Below are 12,208 nucleotides of genomic sequence, written 5' to 3'. Positions count from 1 at the left end.
AACATCAAAATAAATGATGGCAGTAGCAGATTATAAACCACCAAATAAAAGAAGAAACCATGAGTCCATACCAATATAATTAAATACGTTTTTAAAAATAGAATGTTTGTGGGGCGCCTGGGTGGCTCAGTCGGTTAAGCATCCGACCTCGGCTCAGGTCACGATTTTGTGGTTTATGGGTTCGAGCCCCACACTGGGCTCTGTGCTGACAGCTCAGAGCCTGGAACCTACTCCAGATTCTATGTATCGCTCTCTGTGCCCCTCCCCTGCTCACACTTTGTCTCTTTCTCCCTTAAAAATAAATGAACATTAAAAAAAATTTTTAATAAAAGAATAAAATGTTTGTCGAGGAGTAGGATAGTTATAGATCTCAAGGTCCCTCCCCCCAAATACAAATGTTTCTGAACTACAAAACACAAAAGAACTTTACGTGAAGAAACTTGAAAATAACACCTTAATTAAGTAATCAAAGTTAACATCACAGTGACAATTTGAAATCACATGTCACTGATAGGATGCAATGAGACAAATATCCCCATCAATTCTATATTAATGCCCCAGTTTTGTTAACTGAATTTAATCATGAAGAAATACTAGACAAACCCAAATTGAGTGGTATTCCACAAAATAGACGGCCCATAATCTTCAAAAGTGCCAAGATCATGAAAGTCAAGGAAGTCTATGGACAGGACAACTAACTGCAACACATGATTCTGAACTAGGTTCTTTTGCTAAAAGGGATATCATTATTATTAGGGTGATTTGCAATACTTAAATGAGGTCTGAGGATTAGAAAGTAGCAACATATCAATGTTAACTTTCTAATTCTGATGACTGTACTTTATGATTATGTAAAAGAATGTTTTTACTTACAGAAAGTACACACTAAAGTATTTGGAAGTGATGGGGCAGCTGTTGACAACTTATTTTCAAATGGTTCAGGGGAAAACAAAATTCTTTGTACTATATTCGCAACCCTGTTGTACCTTTGAGATTACTTCCAGAGGAAAAATAATGTTTCAAAAGAAAGGGAAAATCAGAGGTAGTGAATACAGACAACTTTTTCAAGAAGTTCTGCAAAGCAGAGTAAACAAATGAGGCAGCTGCTGGGAGAGGAAGTGGGCAAGTCAAGAGAAAAAAATTAAAAATTTTATTTAAGGGGGCGCCTGCGTGGCTCAGTCAGTTAAGCATCTGATTTTGGCTCAGGTCATGATCTCACAGTTCGTGAGTTCAAGCCCTGTGCTGGGCTCTGTGCTGACAGCTCAGAACCTGGAGCCTGCTTCAGATTCTGTGTCTCCCTCCCTCTCTGTCTCTGCCCCTCCCATGCCCATGCTCTCTCTCTCAAAAATAAACATTAAAAATTTTTTTCTTCAAGATGGAGAAATAACACTGTGTCTGTACATTTTTGTTGGAGCTGACGAAACAGAGAACCAAGACTGATGATTTAGGATGGGCAGATGGTGGAGCGTGTCCTCAGGCAGGGAGATGACATCTGTTGCACAGGTAAAGGAATTACATTTGATAAGCGTGTGCATGTCCCCAGATTGACCACTGCTGACGCCCAGCTATCCAGCAATCTCTCCAAACGAGACCGGGGCTGAGAACACCAGAGGGAAGAAAGGGTCACTCCACACAGTCCCAACAAAGGCTGTCACACTATGATTTTAGGCTCTGAAAACATAGGAAGCCACCCTAGGCAGATACCATGACAGCTCTGAGAAGCAGGTGTTAGGGTAAAAGTCAGACCCAAGAATTTAAACAGTATGTAAGGATATACATCTGTCTTCATTACATTCTGAAATCGAGACGCATTTTAAAATTGATGTCGCAAAATGCTTGCAAGCCATCAGGCAAAGAAGTAAGCACTGACAGGTGGTTACTGCCTATGTATGCGGGAAGTCTCATGTGTGAGATGGCAATCAACTCTCTCAGTTGAGTTGCCTGCACTAAAGGCACCACCCAAAGTTGACTTAACTTTAACTTGTTGCTTTAAAGGACCTCAAAGATTGTGCTGGGATGGAGGCTTGAAATAGGAAGTTATTATGAACATTGAACATCGCCCGTCATAGGCCTGGTGACGTGCCTGAAGGCAAAGAAACTGCCAACCTCTGGAAGAGAGAATTTCCAAAGTAGGAGAGATTGGTGTGACACTTGTCTAGAAAGGTCTTTTGCTCAGGTCAAAAGCAACTGGCTACTTTTAAGCCTTCATTTTTCTTTGAACCATTAATATGTAATTCATGTAAGAAAAAATGCAAATGTTCAGTTTAACACTAGTGAATGTAGAAGAAACCTCAGTATTCTTTGACATGCTTCTCAGCATCATGGTGTCTGCATCACTGTGGGTGGCCATAATTGAGTAGAAAGGATCTTTCCTGGGTGTGAGGAGTACCCGGGGTCAAACTTTGATTGCAATACTACAGAAAGTAAAATTGTATGGATAAATATCTACTATTTTTTATTTATAAAATAATGAGTGAATATTCTAAGTCCTCTTCCCCTCTCCTCTCCTCCAAGGGTGGTAATTAAACTAATGTTGTATCTATAGGATTTAAAAAAAATTTTTTTTTTCAACGTTTATTTATTTTTGGGACAGAGAGAGACAGAGCATGAACGGGGGAGGGGCAGAGAGAGAGGGAGACACAGAATCGGAAACAGGCTCCAGGCTCTGAGCCATCAGCCCAGAGCCTGACGCGGGGCTCGAACTCACGGACCGCGAGATCGTGACCTGGCTGAAGTCGGACGCTTAACCGACTGCGCCACCCAGGCGCCCCTATAGGATTTTTTTTTTAAGGAAATAGAATGATATTTTTGAAATTAATAACTTTAAAATAGTCACCAAAAAAGTACACTTATTTAATAAAAAAGAAAGACGCTGAAAAGCGTCATCCAAAATAGCTACATTTTTAAAAAGGGAGACTTCATCTGGCCTGAAAACTGGGCTATCCAGAGAAATTCATTTTCTAGGGATGTCAAATCATCAAGGTTTAACAGTACTTCTGTAGCCCCTAGGTACAATGAGTAAGGCTAAGCATGTGTGTGGCGCTTAACAAATACCTACTGAGTTTTTAAAAGTTATATCAACTGTCACAAAAATGAAGTGCCAAGCTCCATTATTAACGCATGTGTGAATTCAATTTAAAATTTTTTGCTTCATTATCCGCAAATTGAAAGAATTAGGACTGGCCAATGCTGAACACAACCCTTTCCTCTTTAAGTCCTTTGACATACTGGACTGATTTTATAGTCCCGAAAATCCTCTCAATTGGCCTATGAGGAGGACAGTATCTTATTCTCCCTAATAAATCAAATGCAAGCATTTTGGGGAAGAGATGTTAAAACTTTCATTTCAAATGCTGGAGAAAAACTTCAAAAGCCCCAAACTTAGGATGTATGTCCCCTCTCTAGTACCAAGTGTGATGTCTAACTGCTTTTTTGTCAGTACCATTTTTTTTTTCATGATTGGTACAATTCCAATCTTTTATGAATCAATCATCAGAAAGATGATTTCTTCCTCTCTCTCTCTCTCTCTCTCCCTTTGCCCCTCCCCCAGCCTCTAAGAAAAAGGAACCTTTGTCTTTAATTCAATAATTTACACATATTTGTCAGTTATGCAAATCGGGTCTATTTTTATGTTGAACTGTTTTAAAAAGAAGGTGTACTATAAACGCTAGCTACTTATAATCATACGTATGACATGAAACTATTCGCCCGTCCTCTCTTCATTTTTGCATTTCAGTGAAACTTCTCCTGTGATCACAGTTTTATTTAGCCAGTTATATTCAGGCTTGCAATTTCCCAAACCATAAATGTCACTGGAAATGTCACATGGAGTATAGCTCCTGATGTCCTGTTATATGACATTCTTAGCACATGAACTTGAAGTTATCCACTCAAAAAGAGTTTCTGGAATGCCTGAGTACTCCACTGCCCTGACGGATGCAGACAGGTGAATGACATGGTCTTTGACTTTGAGGACTGTAGTCTAGTTGGAAAAATGTGTTTGATGAAAATGGTCAGAATGGCAAGAGATTCACGGACAAATGGGGATTGGAGCTGACCCTTAAAAGGGGAGTAAGATTTGGACAGGGTCTTAGTCAATTCAGGTTCTGTAACAAAATATCGTAGAATGGATGGATTATAAACAACAGAAATTTATTCCTCACAGTTCTGGAGAGTGGAAAGTCTAAGAACAGAGTGCTGGCGGATTCGGCATCTGGCAGGAGTCCACTTCCTGGTTCAAAGATGTTTTCTTACTATTACCTCCCACGATGGAAGGGATGAGGGACCTCCCTGGGGTCTTTTTTTTTTTTTTAAATATTTATTTATTTATTTATTTATTTATTTATTTATTTATGAATGAGACAGAGAGAGACAGAGCACAAGCAGGGGAGGGGCAGAGAGAGAGGGAGACACAGAATCTGAAGCAGGCTCCAGGCTCTGAGCTGTCAGCACAGAGCCCGACGCGGGACTCGAGCCCACGGACCGCAAGATCATGACCTGAGCTGAAGTTGGACGCTCAACCGACTGAGCCACCCGGGGAACCCCGTGGGATCTCTTTTTAAAAGGGCGTTAATCCTATTCATGAAGGCTCACTCCTCCGGACCTAATCATCCTCCAAAGGCCCACCTCCAAATACCATCATATTGGGGGTTAGGATTTCAACATAGGAACTTTTTTTTTGAGGAGTCAGGGATACAAACATTGAGTCTGTAGTAGATATGAAAAGAATAAGGAGAAAGGCATTCTCAGTGAGGGACCGAGAATAACCAGAGAGGTGGGAATTTACAGAGCATATTCTTGGGGGAGCAAGGGGGAGTAAGGGGAGCAAGTTGGAAAGGTCTATTTGGGATAAATGAGAAATAAATTTGACGTTTTTATGTGGGGTCAATTTATGGAGCATCCAATTAGTTAAGAAGCACTCATTCCCCACGCCCCTGGCCTTGGCTTTCTTTTTTTCTTACATCTACATTATTCTTCATTATGCTAACCATGCCCTCCGTCAGAAAGCATCTTTCCAGCCTACAATGATTCTCACTCCTCCTTAAGTATCCATTCCTTTCCCATTCATGTGGGTGTGTTAATTCCTAGCAGCAATGTTTGTGCAATGTGGTTCTATTCTAATGTCCATTGATTAGAGCTGTAGATGGCTCACTCTTGCTAGTACAGAAATGCCACTCTAGGAATATGCACTTGAAAAGGAATTAAATCAATCTATCACCTCTTCATGGAGGTGGAAGTGACATGGGATCCTGGGAGCGGTGGGCAGCCATCATATCTGCCACACGGAACAGGCAGCTGAGAAATCTATTCTTGGGAAAAGAAAGAGACACACAAAGGGAGGCAGAGACATGTAACAGAGCTCTCCCGGTTTGCAATGGGCTTCCAGCTCTTATTTCTATTGCTTACCCAGCTACATTTCTGCTCTTGGAATCTGAGACACACTGTATCTTTTATAATCAATCCCCTCTTCCTGCTTAAGTGAGCTTGGGTTAGGCTCCTATTATTAGAAAACCAAGGAGCCCTAATATAGTGGTGAATAAATAGATTTACTGAAGTCCTGCTGTACTTTACTTTTGGACATGCTCTCTCAACTTGTGCTCGAAGGACAAGCTTCCTTTTATTTGTCTCTGCTCAACATCAGTGTGAGTATATTGCTGTTTCATACATCTGAGTGTCACAGTTCTACGCCCCTCTCCGTTCCTGTCGCCAGATCCCTTCCCAGCTTCCTTAAGTTTTGTCTTTACTTTCTGTCCTTGAATTAAATGCTAACAAAGAAACACAGAAAGGCTGGGAGTATAATTTATATATGCCTGAGGCTTATGAACAGATAATGGATTCATTAGCCCAATTCTCCCAGGATCTGTGATGCAAAGGGATAGGACACAAGAAGGTTTAAAAATGAATATGCTATTCAGATCCTCCTACTGTACAGCTTCTCTCTGCAGCCCAAGTTATTCTGGAGGCCACAGGAGGGATAGGGCCGTGCCTGCTGATGGGACTCTGGAAGCTCCAGGGCCACTGTGTTCCCTGCCCCCTGTTTCTTGTGGCCTCAGCCACAGTGGGCTCTGTCACGTGTACATACCACCACCACTGCCCTTTATAGCTTAAAGAGGTCGCTACTCTGACTGCAAAATCACAAACATGGGATCTTCAGAGAGAAGCCCTCTCTTGCTGATGGGATCGTGCATGCACAGCAGGTGGAGAAGCCTGAGTGCTCAGAAGCCTTTGAAGGGACTCCTGAAGGCACATACCCCAGCCCTAAACCATCTAGCTGTCAACTCTGTCAACACAGTCGCAGTTTAGCCAACAGCTGAACTAAAAATAATCTGACACTTCACCACAGCGTGCCTGCCTGGCTCTGATGTGCAGAACAAATACAGAAATACAAGCTGCTGCTGTATTTCCAACAATGTGAGGTCTAATGACATAGTGAGGGTCCAGAGATTTGGATATGAAGATTGCCTAGGAAGATCACCACCCAGGGCCCGCTTTATTAGATGAACGCTTCGTCTCTCTTGCCGTGATGATTCCTTTGGTGTCTTCGGAAGAAGTATACAAAGGGAACTGGGGTGTGGTGCTGGCTTCTTTCTGATGATATTTGGAGATTATGCTTCTTGGCTATCTTATTTATGTCAGTGATAGGTCGTGTTCATATTTTCTGTAACCGCTTCCTAGACTAGGAAGGGGGATCAAGGAGATCCTTGAGGGCAAGAGCCATGTTTTCATCTTTATCTGTCTCTGTCTCTCTAGGACCTGGCAAAGGTCTGGCAATTCAAAAAGCTGTCAGTGAAATATTTGTTAGATTAAAAGAATAGATGAACAACTGACAATCAGTAAAAATCCAACCTTATGATGAGGGTCTGGGACAGCTTCTCAAAGGATGTAATGATTGGTCTGAGCCTTCAAGCAGTCGCCAGAGTTAGTAAAGCAGAGAGACAGAAAGAAGGTGAGTGAATGTTCCAGGCATTTGAAATTTCCATCAAGAGCATCAGAAGTGGCTCAGTATGGCAGGTTGGCAAAAAGAAGGGGATGAAGCTGAAAAGAGGGACAGAGGCCAGAAGCACCTTGCATACTCTGCTAACGGTCTGGACTTTATTTTATAGGTGATGGGAAGCATGAAAAGATTTTCTGTAGGAAAGGAACATAATGAGATTTTCTTATAGAAAATTTTCATTGGCAGCAATGTGGAGGATAGTTGATGGCACGGATGGAGACAGGGTTGAGATGGGATTTCAGGGATCAACTAGGAGCCCCTTGTAGCCAGTCAGTCACTCAGGTGAGGGAGGATGGAGATCTGACTTATGGCTGAACAGGCCTATTTCTGTCTTCTCTCTCCCACTGCCAGCTTTTCATCACCTCCAGTACCATCACATCCTCCTCCGGGAGCAGATCTGAGAATGCTGAAGGGTAACAGAAAATGCCAACCACAACAGTGCCTCACAAACACTTTTATCTTAGTTGGGGTGCCCTGAAAGGCAAAGTGACATTTTCCAGAAGGTCCATGGGCAGAACCTTCCTCTGTCCCTGTCCCTCCCAAAGAAGAACTAAATGTCTCATTTTGATGTGACAATCCTTGAGCAACCTCACTTCTCTCAGCAGTCACTGTGCTACTTTTTCAGCAAGGGGGTAAGAAAGAAGAGGCAAAAGGAAAAGACAAGATGAAGAAGGTGGTAAAGGAGTAAGGCAGATGGTGAGGACCCTTTATTTATCTCATTCATGAATAAAGAAGAAGAGTTAAAGCTGTTGAAAGAAGAGAAGCTGTTTACATCTTATAGCCCCATCATCAGAACTCAAAAAAGAAGATTAAACTAGATCGATGTCCATGGATATTTGCTTAGCTTACTTATGAGGGAATACCATCTCCCCCTTCACTCTCTAGCATGTATCTGATAGGAGTTAGAAGGAACAAACCCTGGGTACCAGGCTGCCTCAGTCGGGTGAGCATGCAACTCTTGATCTTAGGGTCATGAGTTCAAGCCCCATGGTAGGTGTAAATTTTTACTTAAATTAAAAAAAAAAAAAAGGAGCAAATCCCTTCCCCTAGGTTCTTAACCTTGGCTTTACATTGAAACTAAGTGATAATTATTAAAATTTTTTTTAACGTTTATTTATTTTTGAGACAGAGAGAGACAGAGCATGAACGGGGGAGGGTCAGAGAGAGGGAGACACAGAATCTGAAACAGGTTCCAGGCTCTGAGCTGTCAGCACAGAGCCTGACGCGGGGCTTGAACTCAAGGACCGCGAGATCATGACCTGAGCCGAAGTCGGCCCCTTAACCGACTGAGCCACCCAGGCGCCCCAAAACTAAGTGATAATTAAAAACAACACACACCCACACACACACATACACACACACAAACCTAATGCCTGAATCATAACTCAAGAGATTCTGACTTAATTGGTCTAGAGTGTCATCTTGGAATTGATCTTTTCACAGAGTTCCCTGAGTAATCTGAGTATACAGGTGGGCGGAGAACTATTGTTCTAGACCAGGGGGTCAGTCAAGTTTTCAGTAAAAGGCCAGAGAGTAAACATTTTATGTTTTGAGGGCCACGTGGTCTCTGTTGTAACTACTCTGCTCTGCTGTTGTAGTGGGAAAGTAGCTACAGACAATATGTAAATTAATGGCTATGTTATAATAAACCCTTATTTATAAAAATAAATGTTCTGGCTCATGAGCTTTAATTTACTGACCCTTGATCTATAAGCATACTCCAAAGGTTGGGTAGATAGTTTAGGCTGCTAACTCAGGTATGGAGAAAATAGTAAAAATATTCTAGTTTTAAAAAGAATTTGGGGGGTGCCTGGGTGGCTCAGTTGGTTAAGCGTCCAACTTTGGCTCAGGTCATGATCTCGCGGCCCGTGAGTTCAATCAAGCCCCGCGTCAGGCTCTGTGCTGACAGCTCAGAGCCTGGAGCCTGTTTCAGATTCTGTGTCTCCCTCTCTCTCTGACCCTCCCACGTTCATGCTCTGTCTCTCTCTGTCCCAAAAATAAATAAACGTTAAAAAAAAAATTTAAAAAAAATAAAAAGAATTTGGCACTTGGAAGAATGTTCTAGTGTTATTTTAATAAAATGAGACACATTTCTGAGTTTCACTTGATAAAATACTTTCATTTACCCACTATGCTGTTTGACTTCTCCTTAGGGAGACCATGTGTGATTTCAGTGTTTTGAAGAAAAGAAATCCAATGAGGTATAAATGAGTGAAGAATCATAACCTGCAGTGGTGAATAGAAGGATTAATCATGACAGGATTAATCAAGAGAGACACTTAAACTTAGAGCCTAAACCAAGACAGAAAAGTTAAAACCCAAATAAGAAGACAGTCTCTACAAAGTTAGGGAGGTCAACTGGTGACCTGATACGTTTTGTGTGTTCTCCAATCTCCTTGGCTAGATCTCAGCCATGAGACAAAGTTTCTCATTTGTTTGTTTTGCTGTTATTGTGTTGTTTTTAAGTCTACATGGAGAACCAGTTTTAATCTATGCTGTCATTTCATTTGAGAGAAATCTGGAGAAAGCAAAGACACATTAGAAAAATGAACGTTTGCCCAATCATTAAGTTTCTCTCTTGCCCTCACTGCTTTCATCACTCTCTATAGAAGGGAAGTCAAGTGACAGGTGGCTGCAAGCCACGCTCCTCATAATCGAGGCTGGAGGAGTGGTGTGGGTTACGTGGTCCTCACCTTTATCCTATCGATGTTGGCCTCCATCTTCAGCTGTTCTACCAGCTTCCTGGCTTGTGCTATGCTGGCGGTGTTGTTGCTGGCCATTGGAATGCTGGGTAGGCTTTTCAGATACACTGAAAGAAAACAGGAAGGAAGAATGCATCAGGGAATTCATGGGCTGCCAAATGCACAGGCTCATCATATCCGGGGGTGTCGAAAGAGTGGCTGTGGTCAGGTCTGGCTCTCCCAGCCCTCTACATCCCCAGTCCAGCACTGAGTCTGATTGCAGGCAGACCAGAAGATGAGGTGTGTTTTTCCAAATACCTGCCCCCCCACCTCACTGCCCTGCCCCTGCCCCCCCCCCACATCCATCTGCACTTCTTCCCCTTCTTCAGAGAAGCACAATGAAGCACAATGAAACACAATGTTTACGAAATCACTTAGAATAAGATGTACTGCTGAATCAAGAAAGCAAGTCATTAAAGTTATCTTATGAAATGAGTTCAAAATAGTAAGGGCGACAATATACATTATTACTGCTGTTATTTTTCAGGTGCTATTGTCAGATACTCTGTTAAGTGTCCTCAGAGGGTAAACAATGGAAGGCAAGCAGAGAGAGGAATGGTACATTATATAATCCTTTAGGACTAAAGACACCAGGTTTGCAATGTTCTCCTGATGGGCTCAAACACCAGCTTTATAGTTAACTGTAATCACCTCAGCCTATTATACTGCAAGGACTCTATACAGGATGTGTGGCTTTTCAGTGTTGTTTATCCAGCATTTTAAAAAATAGTCATTTCTCTCTACTCTATTTGAAATATGGCTAGATTCACAACCATGCACTTGATTCACAACTTTTCATTTATAACAACAAGGGGGAAGGATTGCCATGTCTGAATTGTTAATTACATCAATGAGTTCACAGAATTCTGGTGAATTCTTTATTAAGTATAATGGACTTATTACTTTTCTAAATATGGAAATGGAACACCAATGTTCAGAGAGTGGAATTCTGCACCTATGTAAATTGTGAGATGGTTTCTTTGCCTCTGGCTTTGCCAGATTTCCTCCCCATCTTTGCTCCCATCCCCTTCAGGTCCTATCCCAATTTAATTTTCTCTTCTAATTCTTTCTTGACCCACCATCTCATTTGATTTTTGTCATTCATCTCGGAAAGTACACTATTTTATTTTTGGTACCCATTTCCCCCACATTCTGATCACGTCTCGCTCTATGTTAAGGTGCCATATGCTATTTCAGGACTGTCTGTATAGATGTGCCCCTCATGGTCACTGACACCCAATAGTGAAGCAATGTCTGAGAGCAGCAATTTAACTAGAGTGCATGACACAAGAAATGAGAGGCATTAGAGCCTTGCTTCACTCAACAGTTGAATCTTGCTCTGAAGACATTATATTAAAAACTGTTAGCTTTGCTAGCTTTGGGCAGTATTTTAATTCAGGGACAAAGTATAATCAGGCTACCATCACAAAAAGGAAAGAGAACACATAGAAAACCTGGGGAAGGAAGAATGACCCATAGTAAGTTCAATGTAAGACTGTCTCTTATTCAGTAAAAATCAAGAAACAATTTTTAATGACCAAAAAAGCATAAGTATGCAAATTATTTCCTTTGGTTCTTATATCTTGGCATCTTCTTCTTCAAGACAAAAGAAGAAATTATGTATAACTCTCTGTAAACAAAGAGGTCCCTTCATAGTGTTATTTTATAAAGAATACTGCAAAATCAGCCACCCCAACGGCATTTACAGTATAAACTGGAAGATAATTAACTGTTCTCTCAACTTATTTTCAAAGGCGTCAGAGACAATAAAGTGGGAAGGAAGACTGAAGGGATTTTGAAGCCACAAAGATCTCTGAGCACTACTTTCATATGCTTGAAGATCAAGGGAGGGATCTTTATGTAAAAAGAAAAAAAAAAAAAAGAAGAAGAGGCTTTGACAATTACGATTTCATCAGCATAATTAGGGACCCAATCATCTCCCCCACAGGGAAATTACGTATCCCCAAATGGAATAAAAATCTAACACCCTTGCAAAATGTCACAAGACCAAGATGGAATTTTGAATTACCGAGTTAGGGTAGTCTAACTCTTTCATTCATTCAAAGTCGGAAGTAGTTATGATCCACAAGACCCTGGACACTGTTCTGTGAAGTTAACATTTCTTCTGAATTAGAATTTATCACACTAGAATACAAATTATCACAGAATTATCAAATACTCATTGGTCCTGAGGGAGCTTTGGGAGTCTGGCCAGCTATTCTTTTGCCCTTGAATTTAAACCAGATTACGTAGCAACTTGTGTCAGAGACCACAGCTTGCCTCCAAATAGTCAAATACTGCTTCTCCTCTTCTTCATTAGTAATGACAATTTTTTTTTCCTTTTTAACAGAGACCACAAGAACCCTGAATTTTAGCTGGGCAGACTTTACTGAAATATATATTCTCCGCTCTCCCTTGCAGGCCATTATAGCTCTATGACCAAGTTTTGGCCAGTAAGATATAGGCAGAAGTG

At 41.4% G+C, this 12,208-nt stretch overlaps 1 protein-coding gene across 3 annotated transcripts in view; it reads right to left on the bottom strand.

The window, feature by feature from the left end:
* The window catches only part of GNG2 (G protein subunit gamma 2), a 120,900-nt gene that overhangs the window by 16,711 nt on the left and 91,981 nt on the right, over positions 1-12,208 (bottom strand). For all 3 annotated transcript variants that reach the window (XM_043556153.1, XM_043556152.1, XM_043556151.1), the window contains one exon: positions 9,688-9,803. In XM_043556153.1, the coding sequence (XP_043412088.1) occupies positions 9,688-9,774 (87 nt within the window). In that variant the 5' untranslated portion in view covers positions 9,775-9,803. The remainder of the gene's footprint in view (positions 1-9,687; positions 9,804-12,208) is intronic.

This window comes from Prionailurus bengalensis, chromosome B3 (genome assembly GCF_016509475.1).
Source record: "Prionailurus bengalensis isolate Pbe53 chromosome B3, Fcat_Pben_1.1_paternal_pri, whole genome shotgun sequence".
Taxonomy (NCBI): Eukaryota; Metazoa; Chordata; class Mammalia; order Carnivora; family Felidae; genus Prionailurus; species Prionailurus bengalensis.
Note: the sequence above shows the minus strand (reverse complement) of the source record. Positions and strands in the feature narration are given on the sequence as shown.